The 21,749-nt window shown below is 38.9% G+C and overlaps 1 protein-coding gene across 6 annotated transcripts in view; it reads left to right on the top strand.

Annotated features, from left to right (window-relative positions):
- The window catches only part of TRPS1 (transcriptional repressor GATA binding 1), a 213,303-nt gene that overhangs the window by 35,645 nt on the left and 155,909 nt on the right, over positions 1–21,749 (top strand). For 2 of the 6 annotated variants that reach the window (XM_064395109.1, XM_064395117.1), the window contains exons 2-4: positions 3,445–3,603; positions 6,617–7,545; positions 19,655–20,784. In XM_064395109.1, coding sequence (XP_064251179.1) covers positions 3,567–3,603; positions 6,617–7,545; positions 19,655–20,784 — 2,096 coding nt within the window. In that variant the 5' untranslated portion in view covers positions 3,445–3,566. Of the gene's footprint in view, positions 1–3,444; positions 3,604–6,616; positions 7,546–19,654; positions 20,785–21,749 lie in introns of those variants that run through there. The other 4 variants (XM_064395131.1, XM_064395124.1, XM_064395140.1 and 1 more) reach the window with 3 other exon arrangements.

The raw sequence follows: 21,749 nt of genomic DNA, 5'->3' as shown, positions 1-21,749 counted from the left end.
TAAATGTAAATGGGAAGGAGCAAGCTTGAACAGACCACAGCTCTTTTCACTTGTCTCTTTGTTGTAGACTTTGTGGGGAAAAAAATTGCAAACAGCCCTCAGCAAATTGGTGATCAGGGGCTAAACTGAAGAGCCTGAAAATGCAAAGGAGTAGCAGAGGAGGAGAAAAAAAACAGTGTTTTGCTGTAATGCTGTTCTACTAATACGATGTTTTCTTCTTCTACTAGTACATGGTTTTCTTCTTGCACTTTTTTAGATTGATGAAGCTATCATAATTTCAGTGGAGCATGTGAAGTATAAAATATCAAACAGATGCAGTTTGTCCAATTACAATGTCTGATCCTTCCTAATTTTACTGATATGAGGAATCATGTTCTACCTTAGCAATTTCAGGCAGGAAAGAGTGGACATGCAGTTTAAGGGCTTGCAGGAAAACATGTATAGATTAAAAACTCCTTAACTTGTCAGTTGCTTAGAGCTGTGACATCTTCTGTCCTGTGTCATGTGTGAAGACACTTGTGCCAAAGCAGAAAGGAGGTGGTCTTGTTGAAGAGGCAGTTGGTTGTCATTAAGCTTATTCTGCCCTCCCATGGTATAGGGCCTGATTCTTGGGTTCCTTACATAAAAGGGATTGTTCTTTCCTTCCCTTCTCACCAAAGAAAAGTTAGGGACGGCCATGCATTGGTTGTTTGCTGGCAGGCTTGCTCTGAGAACCACGAGCAAAAGTGGGAGAGAAGTATCGTGTACGACTGCCTCCTGCTCTGTGTCCCAGGCAGAGATGGTGGGGATGTGAAGCTGTACATCTTTTTTCTGTCATTTCATTGTACAAGTGTCCACAAGGCAAGGTAGAGGGGCAGCAGCTTTGGCCAGTCCTCTACCGCTGTGTCTGAGTCTGGGGTAGTTTTTAATTTGGTAATGTCATCTAATTTTCAGTAATTTCAGCAATTTCACCTGGAATTTCCAGTGTTATTTACAGGGTTTTAATTTTTTTTTTTTTTTTTTTGGTAAACACTTAAATTAGAAAACATGGCAGGTCTTTGAATTGCGGGCTGTAGTAATGAGCTTGTTAACTTTCTGGTTGCGCCGGGCGCAGGTCTGGGCCAGCCCGGCGGGCCCGGCTGCCGAGGGCTGGGTGCCGGCTGGCTCCCCAGGGACGGGGCCGCCGCCGAGACGCTTTCCCAGAAACGGAGTCTCAAAACAGGAGCTCTCTGGCCTCGCAGCTCGTGTGCCTTACAGATGCTCGATTGTTGTACGGAGAGCAGGGAGGAGGCTCCGCATTGATTAGGACTTCATGCGCTTGATAGAAGCCGGCACTTTGAACACTTAGGGGTTTTTAGATGAAGAACAGCAGACAGTCTTTGTAGTCTATTTATGTGTAATAAACTGGGTTTTGTTTTGCGCCTTGTGTTTTCTTTTTCTATTTTTCTTATTTTTTTCTTCTTCTTTTTTTTTTTTTTTTTTTTTTTTTTTTTTTTTTTTTGTGAAAGAGAAAGAAGTCTAAAAAGGAGAGAAATTAAAACCACAGCATAATTTTCCCATGCAGCTACAGCAAGCATCCTGCGATCTCGCATGATCGGCTGTCCTGCTGGAGTGGAGTGTGGGAAGGTGTCAAAATATGTCTCTCAATCTCTCAATTTTTTTTTCTTAAAAGGGAAAGCCAGATGAATGCCAAAAGCACTGCTCCCTTCTCTAGCCCTGCAGTAACAAACTACATGAGTGTATGTTATTAAGATGATAAAGATTAAATTTTTAGTTACTAACATGCTATCACAACAGCAAAGGGGGAAAAAATCTTGAAAAAATTATGAAAATTATTAGTCTGATGGTCTCTTTTTAATAATAAGATCACTCCCAACCCCAACAGACAGTGTAGGCTGGAATTCCACAGGGCTTTTTTGTGGTCCTAATGATTTTAATAATACTTTGTGCTATATAGCACCTTTCATTAGAGGATCACAAAGTGCTTTACAGTCACTAATTAATTAAGCCTCGCAACACTCCTGTGAGATAGGTAAGTATTACACATATATTAAGCTGAGACACTGAGAGTTAATGATTTTTTGCTGCATTATTCTGGGAAAATGATTGATGTTCAAGCGCCATATGTGCATTATATGTCTTTGTGTGGGTGTGTAATATATATGCGTGTAAAAGTATTAATTTTACTATCCCTTAACAAAGATGTCCTACTTGAGCCTGTTGAATATAAATGTGTATTTTCATTTAACTTTTTCTTGCTCCAGCATATTGACTGATAATATCACAGTCTTCATATACCCTTGACTCAGTTTGCTCTTCGTCTGCTTGTGCATCTACTTGTACAAAGATTAGTCAGTGGCATCTCATAAAATTCAAACATATTTCTAGATGGATTATTCTGTTAAAAAGAGTGTATGACTAAGATCTGACCTAAACCTGCAGCACAAGCACCAGGCAACATTCTGTTGCAATAGGCTTTGATGACAAGCCATCACATTCAGTAAAAGTAATGAGCAACAACAATGACCCGCTGGGGAGCTGGTGATCAGCAGGTAATTAGCCATTATCTTCACCACTCTTACGAAACTATTGATTACCAGAATTTGTTTTTCTTTTTCTTTTTTTTTTTTTTTTAGTACAGTAATCACTATGGTAATTCATTATCCTGAATTACAAACTGATTTTAGCAGAAGTTTTTGTTTCCAAGCATAAACTGATGTGAGTGACTGTTGAATAGAAAATTGCAGATGTATGAACCACATAGAGTAGCCTTGGCTGTTTTTGAGGGAAAGTACGTATAGATGCAACCTGGGCCTTATCCAAAATTCCCTCAGAAGTCCTTTCATTCACATCAGGCTTAGTAATTCTTTTATTTTGGGCAGATCACTATATTCAGCGCTGAAAAGGTAGCTCGGTCCCAAAGCTGTTCTTCACTTGGCATCTTTATTAGCACCCAGCATATGCCCTTACTCTTGTGATGGCACCATAGAGATGTGGGAAGTTGCCTGCTGACAACGAAAGTAACAACACTAATTTTGTTTGAAGTGGAACACAAGGCAGCCAGCAGAGGTTAACTTACAACTACTGATGGAGTTATTTAGATGCCATTAGGCCAGTCCCATGATGATGCATGTGAATTTTTAAGACACTTTGTTTCCACAGCTCATTTTCAACAGTTACTTTAAAGTTGTTTTAGACTTTGTGTTGGTAAACATTAGCTCTGAGATATTTTTTGTCTTTTTGTGTGAGTGTGTGTGTGTGCAAGAGCACGTGTGTCTGAGGAGAAGAGAGCTATGGGATTTCTCATGTTTGAGGGCATTAGAGAGCAGCAGACTCTTATTTGTATAGCTTCCAGTAATAGATGCATGGGAATGTACAATAGGTATAATAATGTTTTTAAGTGAATACCATATTTTGAATGCATAACTTAGGAAGGAAAATATTTTTTTTTGTTTTGTTTTGCAGATATACAGATCAGCTCTCAAAATGTCTTCTGTGTCTTCCGTGCATCTTCTAAGACAATTGCATTAGCCCGCCTGCTAGTTGACTAATAGAATTAATAATTGTAAAAAGCACTCTAAAGCCACATGCCTTATGAAGTCAATGCTGGGTATGATTTTACAAGTATGTGATCTATTTTTTCAAGTGAAATTGTTAACCGAAAACGTTCTTGGCACACAATAAAACATTGTGCAATCTGTTATTTGTCTTAGAGATAATAATTTCAGAGTGGCTATATTCTTTCTGTATCTAACTTATGACTTGCTAAGGGATGGTTTCTTCAATTTAGGAGTATTGCAAATGTAGTTTTATTTACATAATACGTCTCTGAAAAATGATAGTGGTGGAATTTCAACAGCAAAAAAAATCCCTGTGTCTTTTCTTACCATCCCCTTGTGTGGATATCAAATAAATGACAGATGATTTTTCAAAAGCTAAAAGAAAACAGAAGGGAAAATACTTTTAAATTCAGCTTAAGGATGTCAATGTTATCTTCTTTCTTCTTTCCTTTCTTTCTCCAAATGTAGAATATTGCATGAAAAAGCTCCATTAGGCAGATATGGTTTCCTTCTTCCCCTTCCATTAACAACCCAGACTCACAAATGTATTGGCAAAATTAGAACTAAAGTAGCTACATCTACTGTCCAGTTAGCCTGTAGAGAGTCTAGATTTTTCTTTTTTTTTGTTTAAAGGGGCTTTTTTTCTGTCCTTTTCTCTGATTCTCTTCTGTCAGTTGTCATGAAGATAGCAAATCTCTAAGCTTTCCTTATCTGCCAAAAATATCTGTAACAAAAACATTTTAGAACATTGCATTTAGTCTTGTTTAATTTTGACTGAGGTAACAGTCGTGGTGTTTACTTTCTTGATTTCTGATTTTTCTTCACTGCGCAGTGAGGACTTCTTTCTCTGTCGTCTGCCACGAATTGCATTTAAACTGAAGTTTTTTTTAAAATGGTTTGGGACGTGTAACCAGGAGAAAAATACATACTTAGCTGAACACCTACCAGAGATACTCACAGATATTTTTAGTGTGTATTAACCAAGAGCATTCATGGAGTCTCACAGAGATGTAGCACTGCTGAAAGGTTGACAACTATCTTTATACCTTGAATTATATATATTTGCATGTTTTTTTAGTTGGCTGAGTCTGTATTGTGATAGTTCTCTTACTACAGCAGAAAATATTTCTTTTCTCTGAGTTCTGAGTGACTTCATGGTTCAGAAGTTATTGAGGAAAAAATGAGTCTAATTTAGTTCACACATCTCCTGGTAGGTGTAGTTGATATTAAGAAGACATTTGGTTCCCAAGCATACGTGTCTTCTACAGTAAGGAATCACAGTAGGCATTTAAGAAACCTATTAAGACCACACGGAGTGTCAAAATTTCTGTAACATGAGCTGGCATTCTGTGTGAAAGCCGCCTTGCTGTAGCCCATGCTGCCTGTGGATCAGCTCAACCACAAAGACAACAGATCCAGCCCAAGACACAAGTTGAACATTTCCCCTAAGAAGTTGTCTGTTTTTATCAACAGAGCATATAGTGCCCTTTCATGTGGAGCAGATGTAAATAAGAGGATGTACAGATGCCTGTTCTTTTATTTTTAACCTCTGTCTCCAGCCTTGCTTCTCAAAGTACTGTTTTGAGAAGGTTGTCCATGGCTTTCAAAGGTCTGGATACAGCACCATTTGGAGCACATCAATGCTGCTCCCAGAGTTGCCAGGTGGTCCTCTCTTGGCAGAGCAATGTATATCTGCAGTGCCTCTGTAGGGCTGGGCCAGGGCTGGCCTGGGAATGGGGGCTCTGACTTGAGTCTGTAACTCACATCTCATGTGTGGTACTGCAGGCTGCTGCCACCAGACCACACACAATTTGGCAAAGAGAAACATCCATCCTTGTATACAGCATTGGCAAAGATTAAGAGCATAGAAAAGTTGGGGCACATCTGTCTTCTGCCCATAGTTAGCATGTGAACACAAATGGATCAAACCAGCTGGTGATGAATATCAAATCCAGAACCACACAGTCAAGAAAGCAGGGGGTTTAATATCTATATTTTCTCTTAAACAGAGTGGGGAAAGTGAAGTGGATGAGGAATTTGATTAGTACCTGCATAGCGTGTTTGCTTGTCCTTCCATAATCTCCTCTGTTCAGAAAGCAGCTAACTCATCGGTGGCAGACTCTCCCTTTCTCTCTGATCCTTATTGCTGTCCTGTCTCAGCTTCCTTAAATGGATCCTGGAAGTGTACTTGCAGATTTAGCAGTAGTGGCTATGTCTGCAAGGAGGACTGAAAGGCTTGGCTGATGAGATCCATGTGGATTCCAGGTGTTTTCAGGGCAGATCCTGGCTCAGCCACACAGTGATGTCAAATGTCTGGATCCAGGCCTGTAAAGTTTTATTGACAGCGGGTTTCCTAATAAAGTTAGTTTTTCTTTGTTTGGCAAATAGAACTAATTACATGAATAATGGACTGTGTGGCCAGACTCTAGAATATCTGTGTAATCCTGTTTGAAGTTTATGGGCAGTAGGAGGGGGAACTTTGCTATATGGAAACTGATACCTGCTTAGGAAAATACTTTCTCTGAAATCTCAAGTACTTACCCTCCTAAATCTGTTTTCTTCCTAATAACTTGTTTAAGTTCTTCTTAAGATTATGTCTTTTAGGTCTATTTTTGCAAAGCCATGTTATTTGTGAATGTACTATGTATGAACATTAGACTTCAAAAGTTTAGTTTTCCCCTTAGCTTTCTAAAATTATTTTAAAAGAAGCATTAATTTAAAATTCTTCCTGCCAGACCATTATCATCCCAAAAGATAATGAAACCTGCAATTCACTGATTCTCAAGGAAGTGGTTTTTTTAGGTTTTTTACAGTTCTCTTTTTATTTAAGTTTAGTCTCACTGTGCTAATTTTTAAAAAGATTTCTGCATTGCTTAAAAACCTGTTCAACAAAAATTTTCTGAAAAGTTAATGTTCTCAATGTATTCATATAGTTCAGAATGCTTTTAAAAGTGTCAGGTTTATAATCTGTTACATATCTTATATATCTTGAATAATTCTATAGGGTTTTTTTACTTTTTTTTTCTTTCTTTTTTCTCTCTATTTTTTTTTCTTTCTTTTTTCTTTTTCTGTGGTAGATATGGTCCGGAAAAAGAATCCCCCTCTAAGAAACGTTGCTAGTGAAGGTGAGGTACAGACCCTTGAGTCTACAGGTACTGAAAGTGAAGAGTCTGGAAGGAAAAAAGAATTTTCCGCAGAGCAGATGCAAGAAAACACTGACCAGGGTGATGCGGCAGAGTTAAGTAACAAGGAGGAACTTTGCATGCATGTCCAAGAGCCATCTTCCAGTGTTAAAAAGGACTTGAAAAGCTCAGTGCTGAGTGAAAAGGCTGGCTTCAATTATGAAAGCCACAATAAGGGAGGAAATGTTCCATCCTTCCCTCATGATGAGGTGACAGACAGAAATATGCTGGCTTTCTCATCTCCAGCTGTTGGGGGAATCTGTGAGCCCTTGAAGTCTCCTCAAAAATCAGATGCAGATGACACCCAAGATGTGGTCTGTACCCCGTCAGGAGATGCAGCGGAGACAAATGAGGAGCATCAGATGTCGCCAAAAGCTTCAGATGAAACAGTGCAAGTGCAAAGTGGTCAAACTGATGGCCAAGGCTCAAGCCCGGTCCCCATGGCCTCAAAAAACCCACAAGTGCCTTCAGATGGGGGTTTAAGGCTGAACAAATCAAAAGCAGATTTGCTGGTAAATGATAATCCAGATACAGCGCCTCTGTCTCCAGAGCTTCAGGACTTCAAATGCAACATCTGTGGGTATGGTTACTACGGGAACGACCCCACAGATCTCATCAAACACTTCCGCAAGTACCACCTAGGACTGCACAACCGCACCAGGCAGGATGCTGAGCTCGACACTAAAATTTTGGCTCTCCACAACATGGTGCAATTCAGCCACTCCAAAGACTTCCAGAAAGTCAACCGCACTGTGCTTTCAGGGGTACTGCAGGACATCAATTCCCAGAGGCCTGTCCTGTTAAATGGGACTTACGATGTGCAGGTTTGTATGCTCCCAGCCTCCCCGCTTCTGCTCGCTGCCTTCTCAGCTGCAAAGCCAGATCTTGCAAAGCCTGCCCTACCTACATGATTACTGTATCTCAGATAACCTGCTTAAGCCTCTAGAAGCATTTTGGTCTATTTTAGCCAGGCTTTCTGCAGGTCTGCTGAGTGTCTTGTACAGTAGAGGAGTATTTGGCTTTTTGACCAGTGACATTTCTGTGTAGGATTTAGTTGTTATGGTAATCAATAGCAAGAGATCTTATTCAGCAAACAGGCAGACGGCTGAATTGGTAATCATATCTGAAGGATTTACTGTCACAGAAAGAAAAGAGCAAATAGTAATGAAAAATAACAACCAGATAGACAAAAGACAGCAGCTGGAAATTAAAAATGTAGTCCTAAATTATCAGCTGCTGGGAGTCAAGATTTGGCTTATTGATTCTTTATTAAGATAAAATAAATGGCAAGTCTTGGCAGCTCTGAAGTTGTCTAGTGCCAGAAAAACAGGATACACAATGGATATTTAAAACATTTCAAAAAGTAACAGTAATCCATGCTGTCCTTCATGTTAGTAAGCCTGTAAGAAAAGGATTATTGCCTCAGTCATTCTCATCTAGTTGAAGTAGGAAAAAATCTACACATACTGCTGGGGGAAAAAAAAAAATCTTATTTTTACCATGAAAGAGTGAATTCAAAAGTTTTTCATGGACTCTGGTAGTTTCTTATCAGCTAGTATTTAATTAGTTTAAAAAAATTGATGGTGCTTAAAAATTTTTTTTTGGCCTTTTGGAACTGAGAGATACAGCAGGATATTTCAGTATTTATTATATGATACAAAAATTCACATTTTAAGAAAAATCAAACCAAAGTAATGAAGTTCGCATACAATACTTGCTCAAATGTTCATCCATTTTCAAGTGACTGCATTCATAGAAACACTGCAGTGATCACCAGATAAAACTCCCAGGGTATGTTAAAATAAAAAGGTAGAAAGGTGAAAATTATGCTTGCAGAAGCTATATCTATAGGACAGAAATTTTGCAGATAGGTTAAGATGGCTAACATCTAACATCAAGGAACAAACCAAAACCAGAAAACAAGTCAGGAACTTGAAGCTTTTCAAATTATTTAAACTTTTCCTCTTTTTAAAGAAACTCTACAATTTCTTTGTGGAACAGCAAATCAAACTGAGGTCATTACTAAGTAAAAGTAAAAGCTGCAATCTTTGAACTGCTGTCTTACTAAAAGATCACTGTCTCATGTCAGACATTCTGTCCTGTCAAACTCTGATTAGAAAGCAAATATGTGATGTAGTTAAAAGATGTTAGAAGTGAATAATGTCAGGTTGTGAAATGATGATTTATAATTAGCACATAGTATGATGTTAATACCTGGATTTCCTGCTATAGTTTCAGTTTGCTGACTCCAGGGACAGCATCTTAGAGCAACTGATCTGTGCTGTCAGGAAGACATTCAAACTGGAACAGCTCAGACGTACAGTATAGAGGAATTTGAGTTTCTAAACACACTTTCATTTCCTCCAAACAATTGTTTCGTTAGGTCCTTAGTTATTTATAGGAAAGTTTATGCTTGATTAGAATGAGCTGGACTCTTTTCCTTTGCAGTGCTCTCAGAAATAAAACAGATGTGTGAGCTATCTCAGTTTGAACTGATAGAATTAGAAATAAAACAGCTGAACCTAGACTATACTTGTCTACTAAACTCTGGCAGTAAGATACTGCAGGGGAGACAAAAAGCGGTAGGAAACAGTCCATAGATAATCTACTTAAGATCAGTCTTTTCTCAGACAAAAAACATTTTCTAAAATAGAACAGACAGCCTATACAATGTTGTCTGTTTATTTGAAAGGAAAAAACCCTGTACCTAGAAACTTAATTTTTAAGGGTGCTAGTTTTCCTTGGTCAGTTTGGGAATAGAAGATTAAATAAGCTTTTGTGGCAAATGCCATAGTTTATCAATTGCACGTGCACCAGGCATTGATCCAGAACATGTCAGAAGATAAGTAACAGATTAATATTTTTATGCTTTCTCCTCCCCCACTCCTGATTCATAGCAGCTTTCTGAGATTCATGAACAAAGTAAAAGAACATTTGAAAATCCCTTTTGCATCCACATATGTTTATATTACTCCTATATTCATTTGGAGGGGTTTTTTCTCATGCATCTGAATAGCTGGCATCTCCCGCCACAATGAGGGATCGTATTGATTGGTGCTCCAGTTAAAATCAGTTCAGTCAAACTCCTGTACAACACGAGAGGGAACTGAACCGGAATAGGAATAATTGGTTCATGTTAACACTATTATTTTCTATAGGTACTGGGCTAAATGAAAATAATCCCTTTGTAATTAACTTAAAATAGCAATGAACTGGGTTTAGGATCTGATTTATTGATCCCCTTGCACTTAGCAAACTGTTCTGTTGTAGCTAGGCTGGAAGTTATCTATAGATTCATGGTCTCAGGACATGGAACTGGGCACAGAAGGCAGAGGATGAAGATGACTGACTTTGATCTGGCTCACAATAGTCAGTCGGAGATGATGGTATATGAAGATTTGTAATAGTGAGGGGTGCTGTGGAGCCCCATAATTTGCATTCATAACAAAGGCAAACAAAAAGCAATGGGAAAATGTCTGAATGCAGGAAAATACAATATCTTCTATCCTATCGGTAGAGATCTAGGGATGTGGTCCATTTGCTGAGGGCTTGGAAAAAGAAATCAAATGTGTTTTTGGACTTGTATCACAGAAGTGAAGTTAAACCTCACCCACAGCCAAAAAAACACCCTCCCAACCCTAAATGCAGCTTTTAGGGGGTGTAATCAGCAAAACTGGGGATATACATATGGTTTCACATACAGGTATTCAAATATTGGAAGTGTATTTTGTAGTACCTAAAGAGAATTTGTCTGGGAACTGTGTAAATAATCCAGTCTTTCTGGCATTCCTATTGTACAGATTTTAACTTGATATGAATATTTAATCCAGCAAGATTCCTTTGTTTTTTTAGAAAATGTTATTTTCTGTTGAAAATCTCCTGTACTCTTTGTTCCCATTTTTCTCTTCAAAGGTTCTTGCTTCACTGAGTTATAATAAATTCCATAGGATTGGGTAAAATCACTCAGCTGTTTCTGGGAGATTAACTTTCTTGCCAGTATAGATTTCAGAAAACATTCACTATCACATCTCTGAATTCCCCAGGAATGTGTTAATCAGCTTTATAGCTTTTATCAAAATAATATTTGAAGTGAGTTCAATGGATCTTTTGCTGATGTGCCCCCCATTACTTTTTCTTCACATTTAGTTAATTGATCAATCTCTATAGGCAACTTTGTCTTGCTGGATATTTGAGCCTGAGGCTTTGTGGACGTGCCTAAAGTAGTAGCCTTTATACTGGATCTAAAGACTTCACTTAAAGTAAAATTCATGTGACTAAGTTAACAGCTATGATGCTGAAAGCTATTGCCTTTGCTGCTGTATGATTAAGTCTCCTTCTCTGTTTGATCTAATGACTCTTTAATGTTTATGTTAAAGTCTGGAGACAGGCAAGTTGCTGGCAAGTAGAGAGCAGGCAGTCTTTTTTCTAACCCCCAGTTTTTTAATGAGCAGTAATTGGGACAGCTTCAACAGGAAGGTTGGAGAGTGCTGTCTTCCCCATAGCAGCCTATAGCTAAGGCGGAGGACATGCCCAGCAAAGGTGAAGAAGCAGGCGTGGATCCCCTCTGACAGAGCAAGGAAAGGAACCTACTTTTCCTGTTTCCTGAACAAGTGTTCAAGCCATTAGGCTATTGTGTAAAAGGGAGCGTGACCCTATTTCCTGGTGTGCTTTAAAAGAGAATAGTGTCCCTCAAAGAAAGGACAGAAATGTCTGCGTTCAGGTAAGGGTTTCAGATGGCATGTCCCAAGGGAGAAGGGTATTTATGTAGCCATGAATAAAGACATACTGCAGTCCTCAGCAGTTCTTATGGTTGCTTCATATTGTGTATGCTACCTTTGAGGTGCTTCCTGCTCAGCATGGCCCTGCTTCTGGTGCTCATTGGCACAGATCTACCTCCTCTTCTATTCAGACATTAAAAAGATTCTGAATCTACAATTAAAAAAAATCTAGACAGACATACAAGAAGACAAATTTCTGAAAAAGCATGGCCTGATAAAAGCCATCATTAGGTTTGTTGATTGTATTTCAATGCACCTGGGGGTGGGGTGGGGGGAGGGAAAGAAAAGGAATAAATTACTGCATTATGTACTACGTCACAGAATAATAAGAGGTTATTGACAGTTGTTTTCTTCTACCGTTCTAGATATCCAGTATTGTAAGAGTTGTCCTATACCACTCAGCCTAATGCTTTGTCATATGTCAATCACAGAATGATTTGGGTTGGAAGAGGCCTTAAAGCTAATTTAGTTCCAACCCTCCTGCCATAGGCAGGCACATCTTCCAGTAGACTAGGCTGCTCAGAGCCCCATCCAATCTGGCCTTGAACACTACCAGGCATTGGGCATCTCTGGGTGGAGCATCCACTGTTTCTCTGGGCAACCTGCCAGTGCCTCAATTGTGCTCCTGGTGAAGAATTTCTTCCTAATATGTTATTTAAACCTATCCGCTTCCAGTTTGAAGCTGTCACCCCTTGTTCTGTCACTACATGCCCTTATAAAAAGTTCCTTTTCAGCATTCTTATGCACTTTTAGGTACTGAAAGGCTGCTATAAATTCTCTCTAGAGCCTTCTGTTCTTCAGGCTGAACAGCCTGTTTTCATGGGAAATGTGCTCCAGTCTTCTGATCATCTTCATGGCCTCCTCTAGGCTCATTCCAGTAGGTCCATGGCTGCCTTATGCTGGGAACCCTAGAGCTGGATACCCATCCCCAGATGGACCAGGTGGGGTCTCATGAGAGAAGAACAGAGGGAAAGAACCACCTCACTTCACCTGCTGGTTACATATATAAGTACACATAATGAACATTAAATAAGTACATAAAATGAGTAAGGCTGACAACTCCTCCCAGATTTTTGCAGCGCCCAAAAGCATTTCGGGATGTTCAGCCAGCAGGCTGTTCAGGATCCTAGAACGTGGTAGAAGTGCCCACACAGAGTCTGTAAAGCGCTTATTTTGTGTCCTTTATAAATCACCGGTGAGTTCCATGTGTCTACATGGTGTTACGTCCTGAGTGGTTTTTAGTGGTCTGGATTTCAGTGTATCAAATCTGGCATGCTTTCTGTTCTCAGGTTAGACATGTGTGACCAGTATAAAGTCTAGTCTAACTAGGATTCAGCTGAATGAGAAACTGATTTTATTTGTAGGTTGTGCTTTTTATCCTCCTTGCTTATATTAACGGTTAGATTGAATATGAAGCTGTGAAGGTAAGACTTAAAAAAATGTAGGGATTTTTAGGGGTACAGTTGTAATCGGCAGCACTTCTCAGGATGAAGGTTTTCCTTTACGTTTTGGTGATTTTGGCAAAGGGACTCAAAGAGATGAGTGAGAATTACAGATTGGAGGCTTAAACATTTTCTTTTGTATTATTAGCAAATCAAACCTTCTTAAAGTTCTTTGTCATCAAGTAGGCTTCCTAGAAGGTGACACAGGTACATAAGTGGTTGACATGAGCAAACAGAAATCTGCATATGAATGAATTTCATTTTCCTTGCTTGCTTAAAAATGGATCCAAATTTTATATTATTTGTCTCACTGACTTTGGCTTAATTGTCCATAATACAAGAATTAGATCTAACTAAACTGAACAACTGTTGCTGCATATGATGTACCCCAGTCTTGTTGAGTACATTGTGCCATGCTAGTTTTTGCAGCTTATGTTAGAACAGAACTTGAATGAAGGTGGATGTCACACAAGGCCCACTTCATGTCAGCCATGTTGCAGACTCCCTAGGCTCTCTCCTGATAAAGTGAAAACTATCAATCTCTCTTTGAGTGTTGCACCTGCATGTGGGCATACCTATTTATTTTGAATCTTATTTCTGGGTCATGATCAGGCTTGGAGGCTGCCCTGCACACTCGAGAGAGTCACTTCTCAGAAGCACAGTCATCTATTTTAAACAACTGACATGAAAAAAAAAAATGGTGGCAGGTGGAGAAATTGGTGGTGGCAAATCGCACATACAAAGAAGTCCACATGCATTTGCTTGGGAGCATGTATACATACATTTGCTTCTTATGCATATGTAACTGCATACATGCATAATTACAAATATTATGTGAAAAAACACATGGAAGAGGTATTTAACTTCTATTGACAACAGCTGATAAGCAATGATTTGTATGATTATATGCAGTAGAAGTTCTTTATATCACTTCTGTGGAGATATTTGCACATTTAATCTTCAGAATGATGGGCAGTAATTTACAGCATGTCAGCTGCTACACAGTAAGTGCCTGGGAACATTGCCTTGCTCTGTGGCAGCAAAAAGCTATTTTAGCTGCCTTGCAGTAAGAAGTAGTCTATACTAATATTAGAATATTCAGATGGACAGTTTGTGGAACAACTGATGTGATATATACTCACAGGCTTCAAAGTGAAGTTGTTTATGTGTTGATATTCCTTACCTTATTGCAGGGATATTTGGTAGGTTTGAAGAGCGGCTAATAAAAACTGTTGGTGAGACTAGTAATATTAGTGCTTATATTTGAAGTTATAAACTGTTAAGATAGCCTACAGAAAGGATGAGAGCTCAAAAAATAAAGTTCCTGGGGAAAAAAGAAAGCAGCTAGGTTTTCTTCTGGTACAAATCAGTGTGAGTTTGCCTCTAAGCCTGTAAGGCTGTGTGAGTTTACAGTAGCCAAGGAACTGTCTGGTAATTTTTTCTACAGAGAATAGAAGGAATGGTGCTTCTTTAGATACTAGTCTAGTAGCACTAGTTAGCAAATGAAAGTCTTGATTTTCTCTTTCTTTCTTTTGTTGGTTTTGCACATCTGGTCTCCTGACCTTAATTTAAGTTCTGTTATTGTTCTGTCACAGTCTTTGTTTTAAAAATACTTATAAAATTCTAATGGCACAAAAACTGTGTTGGGTTCAATGGCAACAGAATAAATCTCAAGAAGAATGCACTTACTTTGAATGAATGTGATCCAATAGTTTGCTTACTTGTTTTGGTAAGTATGAACAGCCCAGAAAGCCAGGAGTTTGTCCTGAGTTTATGCCTCACTTGTGCAACATAGATTTATGTACCTATACATTAATCACAGTAAATAGTTTTAAGAATATACTCTAAAGATTCTGCGAGTTTAAAATGCAGAAAGAGAGTGAGTGAGAGGGAGTGAGTTCTCCACAGGGGAGGTTAGAGAACTGGGTGGTGTTACACAAACTTGCATGAAAGCCAGGAATCTGTTCTGGCCTGCATGACATGAAGAACTTCATAAATGTGGGATGGTTAAAATGTTCTGGATGCTATATTGCACAAAGCAAATGAATAAACAAGAGCATTAGAAAATATTTTAGGATTAGAAGATTAAGAGTAATTGCAAAGGCAGACTGGATGGCTCAGAAGATTGGTAAGGGATCTGGAGCCTTTCACCTCCTGATTAGCCAAAGATGTAACCCAGGTAAGAAAAAAAAAATAATAAAAAATTCATTAACGTTTGATGTTCCAGTGCAGATGGATTCTAATCAGTACTTGCAGAAGAAGCCAGGGGTCAAAGACAGCTTTACCCTGAGCATATAATCCTTGTGGTTGAATCTCTTATGTGGATGTAGTTTCTGCTGGTAGAATTATCTGCATGAAATACATGATTACAGGAGTGGGCAGATTTTCTCTTCCTTGGTGATTTTTTTCACATTCTGTAAGAAGTATTTGTAAATTGCTTTGGCGTGATGGAATTTAGGACTAAATTTTTGAAAGGAGGAGAGAGAGTAGGGGTAGCATTTGGACCAAGGGCAAAATAAAAATCAAAGACGCATTTAAAAAAAAAAAAGAAAGAAGAAAGTACTTCTATTTGCTTAAGTCCATCTATTCCATGAAATCATTGTCTTGACTAATTAATGTAGACGTATCTGTTGGAAACATATAGTGCAATTACACAGCTTTGTTGATGTACTTGCCAACATACTTCAGAAAGTACATCTTGAAACACTGTCAGCTATCGTGTTATCTTTTCTCCTTTCTGTGGCTATTTTTGGAAATGTGTATGGTGTTTGAGGAGATAGCTTAGTTGTATTAACACATGAACTTTAGATTTTGACAATTTTCTCCACTGATGAATAAACTTAATGATTAAGAGTTTTGAGTTTATGGAAATCTTACTGTGTAATATATTTCAGTTTAGTCCCAGAATGAGACATGGCTTTAAAGAGTAATTTTTAAAGAATATCAGTGCAACCACATCCAGCATAAGAATGGAGAAACCATTCTAATGTCTGTCTTTTTTTTTATACAGCATAATAATTAATACCAACTATATTGCCATAGTTGAGACACTGCAGAAATAAATGATAATCCCAAGGTTTCATAAGCAAATGACAGTGAAGGGAAGAATTAAATCATGTTACCACAGTCTGAACTTGTATGTTAGATTCTCTTTAAAAAGAGAATTGTGAAGATAAATTTTCTCCTTTGTGTGTTGAGGAAACTGTTCATCTATAGTTGCTCCTACATTTCCTCTACAAGCTGTACCTGTATTTGTGCTACTAGCTGTGTCAGTAACTTTGGATTCCAGTGATAGAACAGAATTTCAGAATTTTAGCATTGCTTTTGTTTATATTCTTTTTATGTTGGGAAGAAGTGTCTACTTAAGGAAATGTAACTGTTAGAGCAGAGCAGGAGATTAAATTTTTTTGGGATTAGAATAAAATAAGGGAGTAAATACAAGAATCTATCACTTCTGATACCACACAGAAATGTGGATATTGATTTCTATGGAATGTATACCTCAATATCTATCTATCTATCTATCTATCTATCTATCTATCTATCTCTCTCTCTCTCTCTCTCTCTCTCTCTCTCTCTCTCTCTCTCTCTCTCTCTGTCCATCCATCCATTCATCCATCCATGCAGCCATATTCCACTTTCTCCTTCTCCTTTGCTTTTCCTCTTTGTGGGGCAGATCAGAGAGAGCAGAAGGTGAAGGACAATTACATCACCACTGAAGAAGTTTAGTGCCTGTACATAGACATACAACATATTACTGGAAAATCTGGAAGTCAAGCCAAGATTTGAGCAAAGTGCAGGAATCCAAACACTTCTGCAAATGTGTGGGTTTCTTTCAAATGTGACTGGCTGAAAGCTGAAACAGATTCAGTTTATACTGTCACTTCAAGTGCTTCTCCCAACCTGGAAATCAGTTTCTTTAGTTGTCTTTGAATGACAAGCTTCATGGAGCTTTTCAGTAGGCTTTGTTATGTATGAAAGGAGGCTTTTCAGTGTAATAACATTAAGATGACCCTGCTTTACTTTTCACATACATGGTCTAATGCAGTGAATTATTTTGAATTGTGGCAGGTATTCAGGGAAATTCCAAACTAATAGCTGGTAATCAATTACCCTCCAGTGGTGTAAAGATGTGCCTCCTGCATTACAATAACTTAACACAGGCACTGTGGGAATATTTAATTCTGCTTTATCCTCTTGTGATGCAGAGAAGGATGTATTAGCATGGAACACAAACTTGCTGTGTAGACCACTAAGCAGGGTTAACACAAGTTACAGAAATGATGTGATTTACAGTCCAGTGTAGAAAATGGTAGTACTATATGTTTTACCAAAGTTCTGAAATAAAAGTAGTTAGCAGTGACTAGCAGCTGGGATTGTTGTCACTCAGAGTTTGTAACTGGTGTCCACAGAGTGTCTGCAAAATAGGTTTGTTATCTGTAACTCTGTGGCTGGACAGTTGAGAGTAATCAATGTATTTACTCATTAGAGCCACTTAAGGTAAAGCATTTTAGTCAGTCTTCTCTGCATGCTTAGAACAAACATACATATCTAATTAAATGAACGAAACCAGATCACCTTGCGACTTATGTAATAATGCAGTGAACTGCTGTTATCTTCTGTTTACTGTAATTCCATCAGTGCTTTCTTTAAGTTGTCTTTTGACACCACTAAGACTTTGAACATTGAAATAATGCAGTGGATGAAGACCTTAAGTACTAGATACTGGAAAGCAGGCCCAGATCCCACTGTTGTCAATGGGATGAGGCTCAGCATGGCTTTGTCTCCAATTCTTGCCTGCCATAAAATAAATAAAGGGAGGTAACTCCTGCACTACAGAAGACCTGTTAAACATCCCTCTTGCAAAGAATCTCTTCAAAACCAAGTTCATCATTTGATAGCAGAATGTGGAGCCCCAGTTGACAGTGCAAATGTTCTTACAGTTAAGTCCTAATGATCTGGCTGCCTGACTCACCATTGCCTAATGAGATATGTTTCCTAAACAAACAGAAAGACATTCTCAGTTTATTTAAGGAAAAGTTTTAACCAGTGCATGGGGATTTTGCTTCCTTAAGGAAAAAAATAAACAGAAGAAAGATCTGGAGGCTGAATAGAGGCAGCTCATTATATCATGGTTTAGTAACTCATTGCCTCACTATACATGCTCAATTCTGATGAGGTATAAAGGATAACATTTCATTCTCTGAGCTAAATGGCTAAAAGGCATTAATATTACATTTAAAAATGTTTACATTTCATGCTCTCTGTATATCTGAGTCTTTCTGTTCGGTGTGATACTGAATGAGCAGTGATCATGTTATCTTTGTGGCGTAGCTGTTGAGGAGGAGAAGAAAAATAATGACAGTATTTGCCTAATGCATTAGAACTAAAACCAGAAATACAGTAATATACTTACTGGTTGGGAGAATGCAAATCAAACTCTGCAAGGCTGAATTTTATATTCCCTATAAGACATTTTGTGGGTGTAAAAATTGAGAATATGTCACAAGGGAGCTCCCACCCATGTCTACACCATGTGGCGTAGACTGGATGATGGCAAAGGAGTAGATGTCTATGGATTTTGGGAATTATCTTCTGGATGCTGTACACTACTTGCTACTCAGAAAAAGAAGCTGTGCAATGGTGACATTTTTGTCAAGAGATTGTTTCTTTGGCCTTCAAATCAGTTGTACAGGAGCAGCAAATCTCCCCTGATGTCAGGGGCAGGTGTGGTGCACTCCTGGGAAGGGCAGGCCTGCCTTGCTGTGAGAACACGGGCTTTAATAACATCAGCCCTGGGAGCCTTCTTCCCTTCCTGCAGAGCATTTTGCTCAGACATCATGAGAACAGTTAAGTAGACCTACCTTATTTTTTGTGTGTGTAATTAGTGATGTCATGGACTTGGGTGTGGTAGTTTTCTTTGCCACATGCCATTTTTCTACTGTAGTTTTTCCATCCTTGTTTTACTAAATTGAGCTCTGTGCATGAGAGGAACAGAAGATTTCCTTGGAGAATGTCTGCAGTGAGTAATCCTTGAGAAAACTGGTTTTTGTTTGAGACATCAGCCACTATGGCTCTGTGAAAAGACATCCTGGTGGATACTGGATACTCGTGTAGGAATGATCTGCATTGGGAGTATGAGAATTGGTCATACTCCCAACACAACAAACTGGATTTGTTATTTGAAATTAAGTTTTTGCTTGCTTGAATTTAGAAAGCAATTCTCTTTGACTGTAAAGCACATATATGATTAAAGCATCTAAGTCAAAAGACTGAGGGTTGTTTTTTTTCTTCCACACCTGGTACAGAATCCAAGGAGTGTCTGCTTTCAAAGGGTTCAGAGCTATGGGAACTGATTATTGGATCTTCTGTCAATGATATTATTTAATGATATAGTGAAGGAAGGAACAGTCCTATCAGCACTAAGATAATCTTCTGCACGTTTGCCTCAGTCTCTGCAAATCAATATATTTGTTATTCATATGGAATATATATTCAGCTATGAGAAACATTTAAAAATACTCATCAACAGATGTTAAATATGTGAGGATATATATATGATATCTTACATGGTACAAATTAGAATGGTGGCAGTGATTAATAAAATAAGTTTATGAATCAATTGCTCTCTATTTCTTTCCCCCTTATTTCCACTCCTTGCTATTTGAATAAATATACAGTGGATCTAAAATGACCTTATTCTTTATTCACAGGTTACTTTAGGTGGAACCTTTATTGGAATTGGGCGGAAAACTCCAGATTGCCAAGGCAACACCAAGTACTTCCGCTGCAAATTCTGCAATTTCACCTACATGGGCAACTCCTCCACTGAACTAGAGCAACACTTCTTACAGACTCACCCAAACAAAATGAAAGCAGCCCTTCCCTCCTCTGATACTGGTAAAACTTCAGAGAAAAACTCCAATAAATCCAGTCCTACTCTTCGACCATGTGATTCTGGAGACTTGGGGAAGTGGCAAGACAGAATCACTGTAAAAGCAGGAGATGATACGCCAGTTGGATATTCGGTGCCCATCAAGCCAATAGATTCCTCTAGACAAAATGGTACCGATACAACCAGTTACTACTGGTGTAAATTTTGCAGTTTCAGCTGTGAATCGTCCAGCTCTTTGAAACTATTAGAACATTACAGCAAACAGCATGGGGGAAGCCAGGCAGGAAGCCTCCACCCAGATCTGAATGATAAGCTTTCTAGGGGATCTGTCATTAACCAGAATGATCTAGCCAAAAATGCAGACGGGGAGTTAGTGACAAAGACAGAAAAGGGTGCGAGTGTGGCAAAAAAGAAAGACTTGAGTAGCAAAGGAGCAGAGGACAGCATGGTGACAAGCTACAACTGTCAGTTTTGTGACTTTAGATATTCAAAGAGCCATGGCCCAGATGTAATAGTGGTGGGCCCACTTCTCCGTCACTATCAGCAGCTACACAACATTCATAAATGTACCATTAAGCACTGTCAGTTCTGTCCCCGAGGCCTCTGCAGCCCAGAAAAGCACCTTGGAGAAATTACTTACCCATTTGCTTGCAGAAAAAGTAATTGTTCCCACTGTGCTCTCTTGCTTTTGCACCTGTCTCCAGGGGTGACAGGAAGCTCTAGAGTCAAACACCAGTGCCATCAGTGCTCATTCTCCACTCCCGACGTGGACGTTCTCCTGCTCCACTATGAGAATGCACACGAAGGCCAAGCGTCTGATGTCAAACCAGAAACAAACGCCCTGCCAGGGGCAGAGGGGCCGCTGACGCTCAAGGAGAACAAAGAACACTCATGTACCAAATGTGACTTTACCACCCAGGTGGAAGAAGAGATTTCCCGACACTACAGGTATGGTGACGTTTCAAATGATTAATGATTGGAACCCAAACAGCTCCCCCCCGCCATAGTTTCTTAATTAAATCTCACCATTCCTCAAACTTTTGAGAAAACTGGAAATCAAAATAAGGATGTGTATAGATATAAATCTTTACAGCCAGGGTCCAATCCAACATCCACTTTGTTTTGGAAAAACACCAGCTAAGTTGGTGGATTTAATTATACATTTAAACCTGTGCAGAGGAGAGGGAAATTTAGATTTGTGTGCAGATGCTAAAGTTTCAGCATATTTGAGGTTTGGTCAGCTATTTTCCACCCAGAATCTTTTAGGTACTATAGGTGCTATTTTAGTATAGGTTTTTTTCTGAGAAAGTTGGCATCTTCATTCAGTCAGGGAACACAAATGACTTTACTTTCCAAGATAGACTGTGAACCCTTTATGCTCCATAACAGTGCTTCAATGTACTACCTTTTTGTAGTATTTTCCATTCCCAAGTCCAGCAATGTAATAATTAATTTAAGAACATTCCGCTGCTGTTTTGGTGTTCGTTTCCCACTGGGAGCAGACACTCTTTTTGTCTATTGATGTCATTCCCCAAGATCCTTTTGCAGATGCTTATTTTTGTGTTGCTGGTTTACAGTGTCATTCTACTTATTTTAAATGCTAATGTTCCTATTTGGAGGTGGATGTAGCCAGTCTCCTGACTCAGTCTGACACAATGTCATAGTAGCAGCCAACTCCCTGCTAAACTTCTTGGGCCTGTTCCTGGGCTGTTGTAAACTGGCAGTCCAGTTTGCATCAGAGGAAGAGCTGGCTCTTAGACTTTGTAAAGAGCAACAGTTATGTGCCACTGCAAAAGTGATGTTAAATATTTGAAAATCATGCTGAATATGTTAATAGTTAAGGCTAATGCGTCAACAACAACGGAAAACTTCAGTATCTATCTCATCTAAAAGATCTTTGTGTGGAAGCCAGC

This window comes from Passer domesticus, chromosome 1, assembly GCF_036417665.1.
Source record: "Passer domesticus isolate bPasDom1 chromosome 1, bPasDom1.hap1, whole genome shotgun sequence".
NCBI classification, from domain to species: domain Eukaryota; kingdom Metazoa; phylum Chordata; class Aves; order Passeriformes; family Passeridae; genus Passer; species Passer domesticus.
Note: the sequence above shows the minus strand (reverse complement) of the source record. Positions and strands in the feature narration are given on the sequence as shown.